General features: G+C 55.9%; 2 protein-coding genes across 2 annotated transcripts in view; one reads left to right on the plus strand and one right to left on the minus strand.

Moving 5' to 3' along the window:
• Positions 1-637: 637 nt before the first annotated feature.
• LOC310916565 (sodium-dependent serotonin transporter-like) lies at positions 638-7,668 on the minus strand (the record flags this gene model as incomplete). Its single annotated transcript, XM_083874184.1, has 13 exons — positions 638-718; positions 919-1,086; positions 2,408-2,508; positions 2,696-2,795; positions 2,890-3,021; positions 3,287-3,399; positions 3,492-3,619; positions 4,014-4,117; positions 4,804-4,938; positions 5,134-5,272; positions 5,424-5,643; positions 5,722-5,856; positions 7,494-7,668. The coding sequence occupies 13 exons, from the start codon at positions 7,666-7,668 to the stop codon at positions 638-640; spliced, it is 1,731 nt and encodes a 576-aa protein (XP_083730310.1).
• A 3,615-nt stretch (positions 7,669-11,283) lies between these two features.
• SGSM1 (small G protein signaling modulator 1) overlaps positions 11,284-19,405 on the plus strand; it is a 34,119-nt gene continuing 25,997 nt past the window's right edge. The window contains exons 1-2 of the mRNA XM_083873690.1: positions 11,284-11,376; positions 12,796-12,839. Coding sequence (XP_083729816.1) covers positions 11,340-11,376; positions 12,796-12,839 — 81 coding nt within the window. The 5' untranslated portion in view covers positions 11,284-11,339. The remainder of the gene's footprint in view (positions 11,377-12,795; positions 12,840-19,405) is intronic.

Below are 19,405 nucleotides of genomic sequence, written 5' to 3' on the forward strand. Positions count from 1 at the left end.
ATCACCCCGAGCCAGGAGTTGGGTTTAGAATGAGATGTATTAGGGACTTTCTCTCTTTAAATCCCTGGATCTCCGGCTTCAGCAGCACCCGGGACCCACCCCCGGGCTCGGGCAATTCCTCCGCCGGACTTTGGGTTTTTGCAGCAGGACAAGGCGTGTCTGGACAGCGACAGCCCCAGCCCGAGCTCTGACCACGCACGGCGCTCCAGCTCCTTTTCCTCATCAGCATCAACTTTATTTCCCAGGAACACTCCAGCTCCTTTTCCTCATCAGCATCAACTTTATTTCCCAGGAACACTCCAGCTCCTTTTCCTCATCAGCATCAACTTTATTTCCCAAACTCTACAGACATGCACGGGGGGACACCTCCGTTGGGGTTCTCCTCCATCCCCGCCCGGGTGTTTGGTCCCGGCACACAGCGATGGGTCCCGTTCTCCCTGCTGTGGGATCCCCTGCAGGGATTTCCCCGCCAGCAGCGAGAACGGGGCTCTGCCCGCCAGGACGTGCCGGCGGAGCCGCTTCCACCCCGTGCAGGAGATGCCGGGTCCGGTCCGGCCCGTGGGGAGGATGAGGAGGCGGTGGCGGCTCCCCCGTGGCTGTGCCGGGAAGGGGCCGGGGCAGTGTCCGTGTCCCCCGGCTACAGGACGGGGGCCAAGCCCACCCCCTCGGCCTGGGGGGCTCTGGTCATCTTCTCGGGCCGGATGCAGACGGCGAGGCGCTGAGAGAGACACACAACACAGCGAGGGCGTTTCCTCCCTCCTCCCAGCCCTTCCCAGGCAGCTCTCCCGGTGGGGTTTAATTAACAGAGATGATGCTGAGGATGCCACCAACCACCTGCCTGGTTCCCCAACCCCTAATGGGGTCCCTGCCCACCCCAGCCCACCCAGGAGCTGTGGGATTGTCTGAGCTGCTCCTGACCTGCTTGAGGGACCCCGGGGTCCAGACCAGCTTGTACACCATGTAGAGGGGGATGCAGATGAAGGAGGATGCTCCGATGAGGAATCCCACTGAGATGCTCCACTCGGGGTACTGGTAGTCAAAGAGGGTCAAGGGTGGCTGGTCCAGGAGGGAGCTGATGACTATGAACTGTAACGAGCAGAGCCACAGGGAGCTGTGAGCAGTATGGGCCTCTCACACCAAGACACATTGAGAGGCTGCAGCACGTCCAGAGAAGGGAACAGAGCTGGGGAAGGGGCTGGAGCACCAGGAGCAGCTGAGGGAGCTGGGAAAGGGGCTCAGCCTGGAGAAAAGGAGGCTCAGGGAGGATCTCCTATCTCCCCACAACTCCCTGATAGGAGGGTGCAGCCAGGCAGAGGTTGGACTTTGCTCCCAGGGAACAAGGGACAGAACCAGAGGAAGTGGCCTCAAGCTGTGCCAGGTTATGTTGGGCATCATGGAAAAATTCCTCACCAAAAGGGCTCTCTAGGCCTGGCACAGCTGCCCAGGGCAGAGGTGGAGTCCCCATCCCTGGAGGGATTAACAGATGTGTAGTTGTAGGCCTTGGGGACAGTGGGTGGTGGCCTTGGCAGTGCTGGGTGATGCTTGAACTCTTTGATCTTAGAGGACTTTTCCAAACTAAATAATTCCCTGATCTCCCCAGCCCTGGCACTGATGCCAGCTCACCCCACAGGTTATCAGGGTACAGGGATGGAACAAGATGACCTTTAAGATCCCTTCCAACTGAAACCATTCTGTGAATCCATGATTCTGTGATCACCATCCACATCCTGCTGCTCCCCCTGTGGTCCCAAATCCAGCATGGACACCACAGGGACATGTCCCAGGCTGCCACCCCTGGCTGGGTGAGGGCCCTCTGTCTAACAAGCCCTGTGAGCCAGTGGAGGCTGCTCAGCTCCATGCTGAAAACAAAACCATTTGCTGTGTGCTTTGATGGTAATACTCCTCTCTTAATAACCAGGGCAAAGCGCTTAGAGCCATAATTAATCCTCACAAGGCCTCTTCTCCTGCAGATCCAGTGAGATTAGACCCCTCTGCCGACGGCAGCCTTTGAAGTGCCGTGGGAGCTGGCATTTCAAAGGGATGGATCCAGCCCAGCACACGGGAGATGGACCCGTGGCCAGCCCTGCCAGGGGTGCTGCGTGCTGGGAGGATGAGACAAAGCTGAGCTTCCACCCATGTGAGCACCCAGCTTTGCCCTGGAGCTGTGGAAAAGGCTGGAAAATTAACTTCCAGTTCCCTTTCTCGGTGAGGTCCTGGGGCTGTGGGCACTGTGGCAGCAGCATGGGGAGGGCTGGGATGAGGTCCCACAGCCCTGTCCACTCTCCTGGGAGCTTGGTCACCTCGTGTGAGTGAGAGGGGAGCTGAGCAGCAGGGAGGAGTGGCTGCCTTGCAGGGTGTCCAGAGGGACAGCAATGACATTGTACAAAATTCAGCCATGGATACTCACTGCCAGCAGGGCCGGGCTGATGGCGACCCAGCACAGCTTCCAGAAGAGCCCCGGGGTGAAGCCCAGCATGGCTTTGACATCATGGGAGAACCTCTGGATCCCTGCCAGAGGAGAGAGCCCTCACAGCCCCAGGATCACACTGGGGATGTGGGTTCAGGGATATCCCCATGGACACATCACCAGGAGCCACATATGGGATCCAGTGCCCGGGATTTACTCACCTGTGCAGGGTCACACACCCCTGTGGGTGCCCACGGGGTGTTTTCCATGACAGAGGCAGTTTCTTACCATAAAACCAGGAGACAGCAATGGTTTCCAGGAGCACCACTGCCAGGATGGAGCAGCCAGCACCAAACTCCTCCAGCAGCTTCACCACGTAGGCCCCTCCCTGGAGCAGCATCAGGAGGGGAAGGCTGCAGACCCCACAGGGGTGAAGGAGGGGATGTGGGGGGCCAGGGCAGGGTGGTGCCAGAGGAACTCACGTAGGTGAGGGTGCTGAGGGAGCCCAGGAAACAGACTGTGATGAGGCCGAGGACAAAGAGCTCCCGTCGCCCTGCCAGGACCTGGGGGTACTCATCCATCACAGCTGTGATCACGGCCTCCAGGCCTCCAAACTGCAAAGGAAATGCTGGCATGGGGTGGGGAGATGGGGTATGGGGACAGTCCTGCCCTCCAAGAAAATCTGCATGGCAGAGTGGGGATGTCCCATCCCATCCCATCCCATCCCATCCCATCCCATCCCATCCCATCCCATCCCATCCCATCCCATCCCATCCCTTCCCTTCCTAAGGCCATAACCCCCCTTGCCACCCCACTATCAGCCATGGGACACGGCCACTCCTGGTCCCTGCTGGGGACCCTGGGCTGTCCCACTCCTACCGTGCTGTCCAGCCCCAGGGTGATCATCATCAGGAAGAAAATGATGGCAAAGAAGGTGGATCCCACCATGTTGGCAATTGCTTCAGGGTAGGTGATGAAGAGGAGGCTGGGCCCTAGGAGGGGACACTGGCTTGGTTGGCTGTTCCCTGGCACAGCCCTGGGGGTAGGAATTCCCTTGGGGAAGAGGCTGCTGGAAGAGGAGAACCTTTATCTCTGGCAACATCCTCCACCTCCACGTCCCTCATCTCGGCCATGTAGCCCAGGACGGTGAAGATGACAAAGCCTGAGAGGAAACTGGTGAGGCAGTTCACAGCACTGGTGACAAGTGCATCCCTGGAAGGCAGAAAAGAGGGAAAGAGCCCCCTCCAAGTCAGCCCTTACCCTACTCCAGCTGCCCTGGCCTTGCCCCACTCCAGTTCCTTCTCCTGGCCCCTTACACCAAAACCATCAGTGAAATGGAGAAAGATGTCCAGCCTGCAGCCACGGGGACCAGGAGAGGTTGGGATGTGGCAGTGGGGACCAGGAGATGTTGGGATGTGGCAGTGGGGGCCAGGAGAGGTTGGGATGTGGCAGTGGGGACCAGGAGCTGCTGGGATGTGGCAGTGGGGACCAGGAGATGTTGGGATGTGGCAGTGGGGGCCAGGAGATGTTGGGATGTGGCAGTGGGGGCCAGGAGCTGCCAGAACGTGCCTCCACTGCAGCTGTGCCCACTGGGATGGACCCTCACCTGTAGCAGTTGTTGTGGAAATGGTTGTAACTGGCCAGAGCAAGGAGGACTCCAAATCCAGGGCCCAAGGAGAAGAAGATCTGTGCAGCAGCATCCACCCAAACCTGGAGGGAGAAACAACAGGAGGATGGGCAGGGCACGGGGTCCTTGGGGCTGGGATGGGGCTGGGAGGTGCCAATGGCATGGACACCCCATGGCACAGGCTGTGCTGGCACATGTGTCCAGATCTCCTCTCCTGCCTGCCCTGTGCCCCCAGGAGATGTGCTGGGAGCTGAGGAACTGCTGTGTCATGGAGTGAGCTCATTTCCACCCTGGGGTCCTACAGCAGCAGAGTCACCTGTGCTCACCCACACTCGGAGCAGGGATGGATGGATGGATGGATGGATGGATGGATGGATGGATGGATGATAGATGGATGGATGGATGGATGGATGGATGGATGGATGGATGGATGGATGGAGAGGAGCCCTGAGCCTGCCCTGCCCACTCCTGCCTGGCACGTTCAGTGCTGGCAGCACGGCTCTCATTACCTTTAATGAGAATTCTCAAGTGCTGCCTGGTAATTACCCACAGGAAGCCCATTGTCAGCCCAAGGGGGAGCACAGCACAAACAAAAACCGCCAGAATGAGATGGGTGATTCAATTACGGATTTACATTTCCAAGAGCCCGTCCAGGGCGCCTCGTTTCTGTGGGAACAAAGGCCCCATTGCCCCGTGGTGGGGCCAGACCCGTGGGTGGGTGTCCTGGGTGCTGCCATGCCCCGGGCAGGGTGTCCCACCGTGCACTCACCGCCGTGCTCAGGAGCTTGCCCCAGTCTGGGCGCAGGTAGAAGACAACCCCTCTCCAGGCTCCAGGCAGGGTGGCCCCTCGGATGAGCAGGATGAACAGGACAACGTAGGGCAGCGTGGCTGTCACCCACACCACCTGGAGGGAGGCAGCTGTCACCCCTTGGCACCACAGAGCACCCAAACCCCCGTGCTGGGCTCACTCTGGGTGGCCTCAGGGGCAGGGGCTGAGGAGGAGGTGACATTCCCTCTTCCACAGTCTGGTGGGTGACAACATCCTACCAAGGGATGGGTCCCTCCTGCCCTGGCAGGGCAGTGCTGGAGCTCTCCTCACCTTCCCAGAGGTTTTCACCCCTTTCCACAGGCTGAAGTAGACAATGGTGAAGATGAGGAAGAGGCAGAGGAGCAGCTGCCAGCGGATCCCCCCGATGTCATGCACACCCCTGGATTCCTGGATCTCCAGGACCTTCCTCCTGCAGGGAGGGATCCCCAGGGCTGGGAGCAGGCTCAGCCCGAGGCAGGCAGTCCATGAGCTCCTCAGGAGCATTCCCACCTCAGAGCCTGCTCCCAGAGCCCCCTCAGGAGCTGTGCCCAGCTCACACCATCCACATCCTGTGCCCTTACGTGTAAAACTCCTCGGCAGGGGACCTGGAGAAGTTGGTCCAGGTCACGTTGCTCTTCCCAAAGTAGTTGGTGCAGTCAGGGGTGTTCCAGGGGTTGTCACAGCTGGTCCAGGGCAGGGTGCCCGAGAAAGATGAGTAGAAGTAGTAAAGAGCCCAGGCAATGATGGTGTTGTAGTAGAAGGAGACGTAGAGGCCAATGATGCAGATGGCAAAGCCGATGCCTGGGAAAAGCAGGATGGGGCTCAGCCCTGGGACATGAGTTTGGGGTCACGGTGTCACCTGGGCTGGGGGTCTCTCACCTTTAAAGATGGGGCAGATGCGCTTCCAGATGGGGATGGCACCTGTCCTGTGGAACTGCCCCAGGGCCAGCTCCATGTAGAAGAGGGGCACCCCCCCGAAAACAGCCATCAGCGTGTAGGGGATGAGGAAGGCTCCTGCAGGGTGGGGAGCACAGCAGGGTGACCACCAGGCTGCTGGGGGACCACAGCATTGTCACCTCCCTCCTTCCCAGCGCTGCCTCAGCAGTTTTGGACGTGTTTGTGAGAAGCTTTGGAAGTGATCTGGTCAGAGGAGCTCAGAGATGTGAGAGCCTGTTTGGTGTTCCAGCTTCCTGGGTTCCCAGGACAGCCCTGCTGGAGTCCCAGCCCTTGCTGGGGAGGCACCATTTGGCCAGGATGGAACAAAGAACCACACAAACCATTGGGGTGCCGGGGAGGGGACACCCAGCACCCCTCAGGTCTGGAAGAGTTTTGGAGAAATATCTGATTTGAATATGCACAGCCACCCCAAGACACATAATTAACGCTGTAATCTGCATTATTCATAACATCCTCGTTTTTACTGGGGCTACACTTGTACCCCATGGAGCTTTTGGAAGTGGGACTGCTTTCCAAGTTCTACTGGGATTAGTTAATTTAACCCCCACGGCTCCTCTCTCTCACAGATGTGTGTGTGGTGTGGCATCCCCAGCACCTCAACATTCCCAGTATCCCCAAAACCTCCAGCACTCACAGTATCCCCAGCACTCCCACTATCCCCAATATCCCAAAAATCCCCAGCACCCTCCTGCAGCCCCTCATCTGCCTGGCAGGACTGGCCCAAGAGGACCAAGTGTTTTCAGTGTTTTCCTTCCAGTCAGAGCCCGGGTTGTGGGTGAGTCCAGTGCTGCCCATCCCAGTGTTCCCCCTCCATGGGGCTGGGGCAGGTGGAAACCACCCACCCCAAGCACAGGCACGCAGAGGGGCTCAGCTCTTCTCCCAATCCCACAGGAGCCACTCGCAAATAACTCTGTTTCAACGTGGGCACCTGGGATCCACAGTTTTGCCTTGAGTATGGAACTAATTACCTCTTTCTAATTTTCCCAAGCAGTAGAGGATGTTCCCCGAAAGCCGACTTTGGCAATTAAATCTGCTGCGCTTTCCCAAACAGCACAAAAATTCTCATCCCCCCTTTTGCATTTCCATGTGAGGGGGGTTTCTACCCTGCTTCATTCCAAGAAATTTATTTAGTTGTCATTTACTGAAGGTTTTCCCCTTCGTGGTGTTTCTGTGTCTTTGCGTCCCATTGATCCCTCAAAGCCAAAGGTCCAGCACTGTCAGCCAGGATCCACAGCAGGAGGGTGAGGATGATTTTAAACCAAAAGCCATCCCAAAGGGCAGCTTCCAGAGTCCTGAGAGCATGAAGTGTATGAACCTCCCAGCCCAAATTTGCGGATCTTAATCCATTTTTCTCTTTGGACCATGCTAATTTTCCCTTTGTGATCCTAGAGCTGCTAACGCACCTCTAACCCCACTGAGAAAGGAGGGAAAGACCAGGAAAGGAGGAAAGGACCCCAGGGAAGGAGGATGGAGGGAGTGGAGGAGGATTTTAAATGAAGAAAGACACACAGAGAAAATACACAGATGTCGGGAGAAGTTGGGTCGGTCTCTAAACCGCCCTGTCTGAAGTGGAGCAGCTGGAAACAAAGAAGGAGAAGAAAGAGTGGTTTTTTCAGGGTGGGAAAGATGTAAAATGAGGGAAAAGGCACCTTTTCTCCAAAAGAAGACTTAAATAAGCCCAGTGGTGTCCTTACCCCCTCCGTTCTGGTAGCAGATGTAAGGGAACCGCCAGACGTTGCCCAGATCGACGGCGAATCCGATGACGGAGAGGAGGAAATCCATCTTTTTGCTCCACTTGTCCCTGGGGTGGCTGTGGGGCTTTGGGGGTGTGGGACTGGCAGGGGCACCCAGGCAGGGCTGCTCTGCCATCCTGCCAGCCTGGCAAATCCTGCAGGATTCGGGCTGGGTAACTTGGGGCCGGGAAGGATTTCTGTGCTGCTGATGACAGATCCGAGGAGGGGAGGGTCAGGCTGACTGCGCTTCCCCACCTCCCGCTGGAAACCCACGGCACGGAGAGCAGCCGGCAGGGAAACCAGAGCCATGCTCTGATCAAAGGCAGCAGGGGAGAGCAGCCCCAGAGCCTGGGGACCAGCCTGACCCTGCAGGAACTGGCGTTATCCCACAGGGACCAGCCTGATCCTACAGGGGCCAGCATCATCCCACAGGGACCAGCCTGATCCTACAGGGACCAGCATCATCCCACAGGGACCAGCATCATCCCACAGGGACCAGCCTGGTCCTACAAGGACCAGCATCATCCCAGAGGGACCAGCCTGACCCTGCAGGGACCAGCATCATCCCACAGGGACCAGCCTGACCCTGCAGGGACCAGCATCATCCCACAGGGACCAGCCTGACCCTGCAGGGACCAGCATCATCCCACAGGGACCAGCCTCACCTTGTGTGAATAAACATCACCCCGTGGGTCCCACCCAGGGGAGGGGATTCCAGCTCAGTTTTGGGGCTGAGGTTGTAAAATGGGACCATGCTTCCTCCTCCCTCCTGACAAACCCCTATTTCTCTCTCCGTGGTGTGTTTGGCTAAGGAGGTGACACTGATGCTTGCAGGGGAAATTCAGGAATTGTGGAGTGGTTTGGGTTGGAAGGGACCTTTAAAGGTCGTCTCATCCATCTGGGCTCGACAGGCCTCTCTGGGGTGTGAGTTGCTGGGAAAAAGCCACACCAAAGTGAAATAACTTTCACAGCTGAGCTGTGACCAGGAGGGGATGGCAGTGTCCCTAAAGCCACCACTGACAGTTTCGCAGGAACATTCATTGCAGTGAGACGTGTCAGTGCCGGGCTTGCACAGACGCGGGGTCAGTGGGTTCTCCCGGGGCTCTGGGGGCCTCCAGCCCTGACTTTCACAGCCTTTCCCATCTGTAATTAAAAGGAACTCCAGGAGAGATGGAGCGGGAGCTGCGGCTCCAGGTCCATGGCGAGCGCGTTGCTGTGACGACGTGACGCAGCTGCCGGGCACGGGAAGCCTCTGGACACTGTTAATCCCTCAGGCACATGCAAGGAGACCCGTTAGAAACCTCCAGTTAAAAGCACATTTATATTTTTTTTTGGTGTGTGTGTGTGTCTGGTCCTGGCTGCTCAGGCTGCCATAGAATGGAATCACAGAATCATGGAATTGTGTAGATTGGAAAAGCCTAGAAGTGGGTCCAGTCCTGTCAGTCCCTCCACAGGGTGGGCTGCACCCCACGGGCTTCTCCCTCTCCACTGTGGAACCTGAGATTATTGTTGTTCTAAGATGAAATAATTGTTCTTTGAACACCTCTCCTGTGAAGAACAGCAGTTTTCTGCTGATGGGGTTATGAGGAGTGATGAGGATGTTCCTCGAGTGAAGGAGTTGGGATGGGGGACTCAGGGTGGTCCCTGGGCTGGGGGAGAGGGAGCAGAGATTTGGGGGGTCCTGGCACAGCCCCTCAATCAGCCCCCACTCCTGAGCCCTGTGTGGCTCCCCCGAGCCCAGCCCCAGCACACAGGTGAGGGACAGTTCCTCTGCTGTGGTTTATATGGGATTTATGTCCCTCCTGGGACTTCCCAGAGCCGTGGATCCCAATCCTTCAGCGCTGGGGCGGAGATGAAAGCCAGGTCTGTTGGGGCTGCCAGAGGGGCTGCCCTTATCCCGGGCTTTGGGATGAAGGGGAGAAATCCCTGCTGCCTGCAGAGCCTGCCGGGGGAGTGGGGTTTAACCCCTGACCAAAGACCATCTCGAGGCATAAATGACAGAACTGAGGCAGCTGGTGCCGTAGCAGCTGTGAAAAACAATAGATAATAGAAAATAGATAACAGTTAATAGATAATAGTTCTTTCTCTGATGCTGACCCTGCTTTTCTCCAGGTGGTTTTCGTGGCATGGCTCGGTGTGACAACTGGGAGAGCCCCCTGTGCCCACGTCCTGCCCCTGCTCAGGAGGGCTCAGCAGATGGGCCCAGGCACTGCCAGGGGTCTCAGGGGTCTGTGGGGTCTGCGGGAAGCAGGGACAGCCCCCAGCATCCCTCGAGCACAGGACAGAGACCCCTTTCCAAGGAGTGAAACAGCAGCTGTTCAAACTCTGGCGTCTGTTTAAACCTAAGCTCCTTTCTCTCCTGAAGAATCTCTAGTTTCCCTCACACCCAGTTATTAAATCACACCCGAGGGGACAGAGCTGGGCCTGCAGGAACGTCCATGGCCGGAGCAATTCCCACAGCCGTGCAGGGTTTGCAGCTCAGGGATGCTCACGTTGCTGTCTGGGATCTCCCTGTGCTCAGGCGCGGACGAGGCTCCGTTTCCCAGCTCAGGGCTGAGCCGAGCCGTCGGTTCAGTCCCTCCATCCCTGACAGATCCCCCCGGGGGCTCGGTGGAGAATGAATGAGCCGTGAACGCTCCCGGTGCCCCCGTCCCGCTGCCCCTCCGCTCATGCGGCTGCGGCTCCTCCGGCGGCGGGTCGGGGCCGCGCTGTCACATCCATCAGGGCACAGCTTTGAAGATCCCCGTGTGCTTTTAGAAGCTGCAAGGTGGAAAGAGATGCTGGAGATGGGAGGAAGGCGTGGGGAGAGATGTTTTAGGGAGATTATGGGTTGGAAGGGACCTTAAAGATCTTCCAGTGCCACCCCCTGCCATGGGCAGGGACACCTTCCACTATCCCAGGATGCTCCAAGCCCCATCCAACTTGGACTTGGACACTTCCAGGGGCAGCCACAGCTTCTCTGGGCACCCTGAGCCAGGGCCTCACCACTTACAGAGGAGAATTCCTTCCCAATACTCTGTTTCTACACCTGAGACACCACTGTCAAACACAGTCTCTGCACTCACTGCCTCATCCTCTCCCTTCTGCTTTCCCCCTGTTATTTTCCTTATTCAGAGCACAAATCGCTCCAGATTGAAAACGCACAGTTTAAACCCAACTCAAATCAGATTTAAATTTGCCTATCAATTGCTTTAGGAGTCGTTTCTAAACACCACGGCGGCTTGATCAGCAGAATGCTTTTATCCCACCTGCTCATCCGTGCAGGGAAATGCAGGGGAGTGAATTGTTTGGTCTTAAAACAACTATCCTGTTTAAGCCTCAGAGGCAGCAGTGGGAAGTTTAATTTAATTAGCGTGATGCTCAGAGATATAACTTAATCACATTAAGTATAGATCAACGTGCTCTCCTTTAAGCTCTCCAAGCTCCAGAAAACAGGGGCCAAGAGTCTCCCACCTGTCTTTAATACGGGGATTAAAGCAGAATTTTCCAAGGAAAAGGAACCAGCAAGGCTTGGGTGGGGGGGGGAAGTTTGTCCCTGTGCTTCTTTCAGACGATTTTCTCCCAAAGATCCTGGGGCTGGTCTGGTCCAGCAATCACATTCCGGTTACATTTGTGCTGCCACCGCCTCTGCTAACGGGTATTTAACGAGCAAATAAACAGCGAAAAGCAAACAGTGCACACGGAAACGGCCCAGGCTTCCTCCTGGCCCCTGGGAGGTACAGAAGGGATAGAATTCGAATTAATCCCGAGGTCCAGAGCTCCCTTCTGTTCTGCCAAGCTTGGACAGTGGAGGGAACCATCAGGATTATGGTCCCTGCTGTCATTACTAGGAAGGACACGGCAGGTAAAGCTCGGAGGCAGCTCTGGGGTCACTTTGGGGGGCTGGCAGGGGTGACACCGTGTCCCTAAGGGCCCATCCGTGCCGGGGTTGAGCAGCGATGGCAGCGGGGCCAGGCGGGGCCGCCGAGCAGCGGGGCCGGGCGCCGCTGGCCTCGCACTAACGCGGTTTGTAGCTATTGGAGACTGGACTGCGGAGGAGCCAGGATGCCGTTTCTATGGAAATGTCCTGGAGCGGTAAAGCAGGGAAGAGGAAAACAGAAGAGATGTTAATGGAGCTGCAGGCAGGGCACACGCTCCGAGGGGATGCGGTGGTGGGAGTTTGAGAGGAGGCATTGGGAGGTCTCTGGTCATTGTCACCTCCCCGCTGTGCCGGAGCTCACCTGGATGGCTCATGCCTGAAAGGACAGGTGGTTGTTTCTCCCCTGTGAGAGACCCCCAGAGCCCTGAACCCCTGTCTGAGGCCAGACACTGCCCCAGCAATCCCCATGTGCGGGGACACCCCCAGGGCTGTCCCCATCCCGTGTCACCCCGCCCCGAGGTGCCCGGGGACGGCGGGTGCGGGGACCTGCCGGGGGTTACGGGGGTCAGCTCGGGGCGGGGGGGAAGCTGGTGGCGACCCCGGGAGCTGGGGGACGGCTGTGATCACACCATGGGACCGGCTGAGACACCCGCGGGAGTAACGGGGCGGACCTGGTCGCCCCTCGGGCCGCCGCTGCCGGGGGTACCGGGGGTACGGAGCGTGTTGGGGGTGTCGGTGCTGGGGGTACCGGGGGTACGGGGCGTTCCGGGGGTGCCGGCGGGCTGCGGATGCCGGGAGTACCGAGGATGCTGGTGCCGGGGGTACCAGTGTGAGGGGTAAGAGGATGCCAGTTCTGGGGGTACGGTGCTGGGGGTACCGAGGATGCTGGTGCTGGGGGTACTGGTGCCAGGGGTACCGGTGTCAGGGGTACCGGGGTGCCGGTGCTGGGGGTACCGGGGTGTCGGTGCCGAGGGGTACTGGTACCGGGGCTACCGAGGATGCCGGTGCCGGGGGTACTGGTGGTGGGGGGTACCGGAGTGCCGGTGCCAGGGATACTGAGGATGCCGGTGCCGGGGGTACCGGTGCTGGGGGTACTGAGGATGGTGGTGCCAGGGGTACCGGTGCTGGGGGTACCGGGGTACCGGGGTCCCGGGGTGCCGGTGCCGGTCGCGGATTGGCGGCGCCGCGGCCCCTCCCCGGCGGGGCGGGGGGCGGTGCGGTGCGGCCCGGCGGGCCCGGCCCGGTGCCCGGCAGTCTGCGGGCGCTGCGGAGCGAGCGCGGCCATGGCGGCGGCCCCGGCGGGTACGGCGGGCGGGGACCGGGGAGCGGCACCGGGGGGAGCGGGGCTGGCGGGGCAGGGCAGGGCCGCACTAATGGGTCTCTTCTCCTCATTTCCCCCCGCAGAGGCGGAGACCCGGCAGCGGCTGCTGCGCACCGTCAAGAAGGAGGTGGGTGCGGGACCCCCGGGAGCGGCCCCGGTGCCCGAGGGGAGCCCGCAGCATCCCCTGGCTCCGGCTGCTGCTACCGCGGGTTTAAACCCCCCAAAAACCAGCCCGGAGCCCACCCAGCTGAGAACCCACCCGGAGCGGCTGCGGGTCCCGGGGGGTGGAGGAGCATCCCTGCAGTGCCCGCATCCCGGGGCCCCGCATCCTCGGAAAATCGCCTCCTCTGCCTGGGGGCAGAGCGCGCCACAACTTGGGGTTTTTCCGCAGGGAAAAAAAAAAAAAAAAAAAAAAGGGGCGAGTCCCCCGGTGCTGCATCCTTCCCTTGGGAGCGGGGATGGGAGCACGGCGCTCCTGGGCAGGGCGGGGGGCAGCGGGTGCTGGACCAGGAAAAAGGAGGAGAGGTCCCCAAATATGTGTGTTCAATGCAGGGTTTGATGGCGTTTCGCATCTCCCTCTTCTCAGGCATCTTTAACTCTGTTAGTTCTCCCGTCGTTTCCCGCTGAGCCGCCTCCAGCCCCGTGTTTATCCCGTGTGTTACACCTGAGCCCGGTGCTGGGTCACAGGGAGCTCCTGTCCTGTCCTGTCCTGTCCTGTCCTGTCCTGTCCTGCCCACGCTCTGTCCCTGCAGGTCACCTCCCGGGATGCCGGGGGGAGGATGCTGTGTGGTGGTTTGTTTCTGGTGTCAGGAGCATCTCGCTCTCCGGTTTTCAGGCTCCCGGGGAGGGGAAGGCGCTGTCAGAGTCGGGAGGAGCAGCCCCGGGGTGGTGGGGATGGGGAGGGTCACAGCGCTGCCCATCCTGACCGGTTCCCACCTTTAATCCTGAGCCGGGCGTGGTGCTAAAGGAATACTACTGGTTGCCCCAGCAACGGCTATTAAAGCAGGAAAAGGGTATGACATTTATTTAGCGTTGTGGATAGAGCTGCCGTCTCATTATTTTACTGTCTGTGGCAGCTCCTGAGTGCAGAGAGAGCTGCTGCAGGGTGGCTGTTCCTGCCTTTCCCCCAGAGCCTCTCAGTGCTGGCCTGCAGAGCCCAGCTTTGCTCCATCCCAGGGCCCTGTGCTGGGGGAAATGGGAGCTGGGACCTCGGGGAGCAGAGCTGGGCTTGGCCCGTGCCCTTCTGCTGGTTTTTGGGGGATAATGTGGGTCTGGTGAATGCCAGTAAAGCCTGAGGGAGGGAAGGGAAAAGCCCTCCTGCCCCTGTGGTGCTGTGATCTGGGTGTTTGGCACACTCTGGGCTCTCTCCAGCAGCCCCTTTGTGCTGAGAGGCTTTTTCCTGGTGATGCCATTCAGGATGTTGGTGTGGATGCGACTCCCTGCCTGTATAGGTTGTTGCCATTCCCTTGGGATTTGCCTTCCACTCCTGCTGGAAGTGCTGACTTTGGACAGGGGCTGGGTCCAGCAGTGGGCTGGGTGGGGGTTATGGCTGCACAGCCGCACAGGTGGGGGAATTCCATGTGCTCCCCACCTGGGCTTTGCTCTGGTAGGAATTAAAAACCTGGGGAAACGTGATCTGAGTGTTTGGCACATTCTGGGCTTTCTCCAGCAGCCCCTTCGTGCTGAGAGGCTTTTTCCTGGTGATCCCACTCAGGATGTTGGTGTGGATGTGGCTCCCTGCCTGTGCAGGTACCAGGTGGTTGCCATTCCCTTGGGATTTGCCTTCCACCTGGAAGTGCTGACCTTGGACAGGGGCTGGTCCAGCAGTGGGCTGGGTGGGGGTTATGGCTGCACAGCCACACAGGTGGGGGAATTCCATGTGCTCCCCACCTGGGCTTTGCTCTGGTAGGAATTAAAACCCTGGGGAAACACGATCCTGTAGGTTATGGGGTTAATTATTTAGCACCATCCCTAAACCCAGGAGCAGGTGGGGAGTTCTTGTGCCTGTTGCTCCCTGCTCATGCTTTTGGTTTTTATTCCTCTTCTAGGCTGAGCTCAGGTTAAGTCAGGAGCTTGTGCAGACTCCAAGGAGCAGTAGAACGGGCTATTTGCAGAAATTTAGGTGGGGTTTTTTTTCCCCCTCACAGAATTTTACCCTTTCTCAGACCTGTATTATTCTCATTTCAGGAGCCCATGCCTGGTTTTGCTCCAGCCAGGGCTCTCAGTGCAGGTGAGCCCAGCTGAGAGCAGGGACAGGCAGGGCTGTCCCCTGGGGAGCTGTGCCACATCTGTCACCCCAGGGCCATGACTGAGTGAGGCAAACACTGGGGAAAAAGGTCTGATCCGAGCAGGGACAGAAACAATAAACTGGAATTACCCAGGGCACAGTATTTGGCTGTTGCCATGGTTAAGGCTTTGGATTCTGGAGAAGTCCTGTGCTGCAGTGGATGTGCAGGTTGAGATGAGCTCTGTTATCTGTCACCATCTTCTTCCTCTCCCTCCCCCCCACCCATCCCCATATGGTCATAATAAATCAAACCAACCCTGGAGGCTGCAGAATTGACTGTTTGTCAGCAGGCTGCAAGGGAAGGAGTGAAATCTGACTTTTGTGCAGGATAATCTGCATGACCAACATTCTCTGATTTTTTTTTTTTTTTTAGAGCTTTTATCACATGGAACAAGGCTTTTTTACAAGCCCAGAGCCTGAAATACCCAGGTTTGGAGAGGGTGTGGGTTTTCAACTAGAAATATTCCCCTTTGCAACCTCTGCTCCTTTTCTTTTACAAGTTTTTTTGAATAGAGGAGAGTCCTGAGGTGTGTTTTTGAGAGGAAGGGAAGCAGGTGTTACACGTGTCCCTGGAATGTTAGCTGAGTGAAAAGCTGAGTGCTGGATGAAAGCAAACAGTCATCTTGGTTGTTCTTCTGCAAAAAAAAAAAAAAAAAAAAAAAAAACCAACTTAGTTTATGTTTAACTTGCCACTCAGGAAGCAGCTATGAGTCTTTACTCCTCAGTGACTGTTGAACCTGCATTGAAGGTTTTGCCGCCTGTTCTTAGTATTCTTTAAAAAAAAAATTGGATCTGACCACAGCCTGCTTGTCTTCCACCAGAAATATTGTTTATTTTTCAGTAGCTGGAATGGTTGTCACTGTGTAGCTGTTGACTAATCCCTTCATCATGTGTCATGGGAACAACAGTCAGTCTCTTCCTCCCACCCTTTCAGAGAAGCCCCAGCCATGTTGCCTGGTTTGTGGCTAAATAACACAAATGACTGGTAAGAGCAATGTTTTTGCAGCTTGGGTTTGTTTTTTTTTTTTTTTTCTGTGTGCCTGCCATTCCTAAATATCAGATTGCAGGCGTCAGTGCCAGCTATTTCATTCTGGATGGGTGGAAAATTGTAAATTAATTTAATGTTACTAGGGTTTGAAAAATTAATGTTGAGAGCTTTAAGTGTTCTCAAGGCCAGTTTATTAAAAAAAAAAAAAAAAGGCAAAAGGCCTTTGTGTAGCTGTCAAAAGTGTTCAGGCAAGATAAGGATGAGGATGATGAGCTGCAGGTTGGTAATGAAAGCTGCTGTTGGCAGAGGGACCCTCTGATGTCTCTCAAGCACCCAGAGCAGCCTTTCTCAGATGTTTCTGTACCAGGAGAGAACAGAGGGCCCTTAATGCAGCATCTCACAATTGCCTCCATCGATCTGCTCTGAAGAGCAGCACTGATCACTGGGGACCATTTCCTCTCCTTTTCAAGATAAAAGCAGGGCTTTGCACAAGATCTCTCGTGCTCCAGAAACCTCTGGCTTGAACCTTCATCCCCAGAGCAGCTTTTGTGCTGCTTTCCCCCTTCCCCACACCTCCCTGGGCCAGAGGACCATCCTCTGTCCTCTGCTGCCAAAATATCCTGCCCTCCTCCCTCCCAGCATCCTGGCTGTTGCCATGGAAATACCTGGCTTTGGGCAGATTCAGGACTTCAGGGCAATTTGGAGCTGGAAGTTGCCCTTGGTTTCAGCATCACACTTTGCCACATTTCAGTGGATCCACCTCGTCAGGGTGGCATCACTGCCTGGGGAAAAACAGGAGCTTTGGGATGTGGTGAGAACAGAGCCCAGCTTCATGTGCTGGGAACACAGAAATGACTAAAGTTTGCCTTAAATGTTTCCTTAAATGTCTGTGTTGAGCATTTACAGCGAGCAGTGCCCACAGATGGCGTGGAAATGTGCGTTTGACAAGCACCACAGGAATAGAACCAGATACAACGTGGTCTGAGGCAGCTGAAATCAGTGTTGTAAGCATGGATTTTTTGGCCAGGAGTTGGTGCTCTGTGAAGAAAGCCTGGTGCAAAACACTTATCAGCAAGTCCACATGGCTGGGATCACCCCTGTGTCCCCCCAGGGTGCAATGTTGCATTATGGATCCTTCCATTAATGTATTTTAAATTAGTTTTCCAGCAAATTATTCAGAGTTCTTCTCCTCCCTTATCCCCCAGGGAGCCTCATCCCATTCCCCAGCTGTGAAACACCCGTAGTTCCTGGGAAAGGGCTGGCCTGGGATTCCCTCCTGTGTATCACATGGAGGATCCCTCAGCTGCAGGAGGTGCCATGTTTTATTCAGCAAGAGGCCATAAATAATTAAATAAGACTTTTAGAAAAGCTAAAAGTCTCAGTGGGCTGGAGGGTGATCGATGTTTCTGAGGCAGCAAGAGCAGGGGAGCTGCCAAATGGCTTTCAAGGCAAGTGCCTGGTGCCATCAGAGCTGTCCCTGTGCTGTCCCCTCCTGCCAGGGGCCACCAAAGTGTCTCTGGGTATAAATGGTGCCTGTGCCCTGCAGCTGGGGGTGTTTTAACTGATCTGAGCACAATTAATTTGGATTATTTATTTTTTTAGTGGTCTCTTGGAGAAGTGGCAGAGTGTGGCTGCAGCTCCTGGTGGTGCTGGACAGTCTGGCACCTGTTTTTTGGGATAATCAGGGTGTTTGTTGATGGAAAGATGAGAAATTTGGTAATGCAGGAGGAAAAGGGAATCCTGCAGCACCGAGTTTGAAAATGGGAATTTTGTCAACAAGGCTGCTAAAAAAGGGTGTTGTAGCAACAAAGCGGGCAACAGGCAGACATTTCATTTCCAAATGAAAAGATAAATCTGGTTGGTGAGAGGTTTCAGTCTGAGAAGTTCTGCTTTGGCTGAAAAAGTGGCTTTAGCTCCAGCAGGGGCAACGTGATGAAACATCCCAGGATTTACATCCAGCACACAGAGGCTCCTGTGGGCACAGGAGCACTTGGGGTTGTGGAATAATGTCTTTGTGTCCTGGAGCTGAGCAGAGATTCTGCACCTGCTTTGCCTTGGACACCTTTGGTGCATCCAGCAAAACCAGGTTTACATTCCTGCTGGGAAATATTCCCCTGCAGTGCAGGGGAGTCTGTCCTTGCAAATACAGCCCTGCCTGGGACACAGCCCTGGAGCATGGGGAGCTGCCTCCTGTGGAGCTTTTTCTTGGAAAGAGACCCTGGTTGGGAGAAGCAATTACAGGAGAGCTCAGACTACAGCAAGGATTGCCCACATGCACTTGTTGCACCAAAACTGACACGGAAAATGGGATGTTTTTAAGTGCAAGAATTCACTTCAAACACATAATCAAAGCAGTGATGAGAATGAGAAAGCTCCAGCTTGGAAAAGAATTTGAAAAGCAAATGTACAATAGCAAATCAAGTTTAAAGCCTCTTTCATCATTTGTTTGGGTGGTTTTGGGTTGGTTTTTTTTAAATTATTTTGTTGTTTGGTGGCTTTTGAGGGTTTGATGGTTCTCCTGGGCCAGGTGGATAGAACAGGAACAATGAACCAGAAAGTGCTGGGTAAATGGTTGGGCTCAATGATCTTGGAGGTCTGTTCCAACCTAAACAATTCCATGATTCTGTGATGGATTCTGTGACTCTGAGGGGGTACAGGCAGTGCAGCTTCCTGGCCCTGGTCTTGCAGCATCTCATCCACCTCATCAGACACCCTGTGTAGAGGTGGATGTTCATTGGGAGCAGGAGACATCTCCATCAATCTTCATCTCCATCAATCTTCATCTCCGTCAATCTTCATCTCCATCATCATCTCCATCATCATCTCCATCATCATCTCCATCATCATCTCCATCTCTATCTCCATCTCCATCAATCTCCATCTCCATCTCCATTTTTTGCTCTAAATCCTCTGGGTTTGGGATGGGATGCTCTCCCACTGCTTTGGCTCCAGTGTGTGGCTCATTTTTTGCTCATCCAGGCATTTTTTGGTGCTGGATATGGCAACCAGGCACATTCCTGGATCTGGAGACCAGGAGTATCCCCCCAGCTGCTCTCAGGCTGTGGCAATGTGAGCAAGCTTGACCCTGGAACAGGACTGGGAGAAGGATCTCCCTGGGGACTCTGTTTGCATCTGGCTTGCTGTAAACAATTTCACAGAGTTATGAGCATGGCCAAATAGACAGGAGGTGCTGTGCTTCCACAGAAATGCCTGAATAACCAGTGAAGAGGCAGGAAAATAGGCTGCAAGCATCCCTGAATGATCCAGAGCACAGGTTCTGTAGGGAAAAATCTGACCAGGCAGAAGAGTTGTGAGTCAATATTGCTTTGGACTATTTAAACCTGGAGTTCTTGCTCCTGGTCCCTGCACCTTGATGGTGGCTGTGATAATATTTGGGTTTTTCCAGCAGTGTAAATGA

Source organism: Zosterops lateralis (assembly GCF_965231275.1).
Source record: "Zosterops lateralis genome assembly, chromosome: 17".
Classification (NCBI taxonomy): domain Eukaryota; kingdom Metazoa; phylum Chordata; class Aves; order Passeriformes; family Zosteropidae; genus Zosterops; species Zosterops lateralis.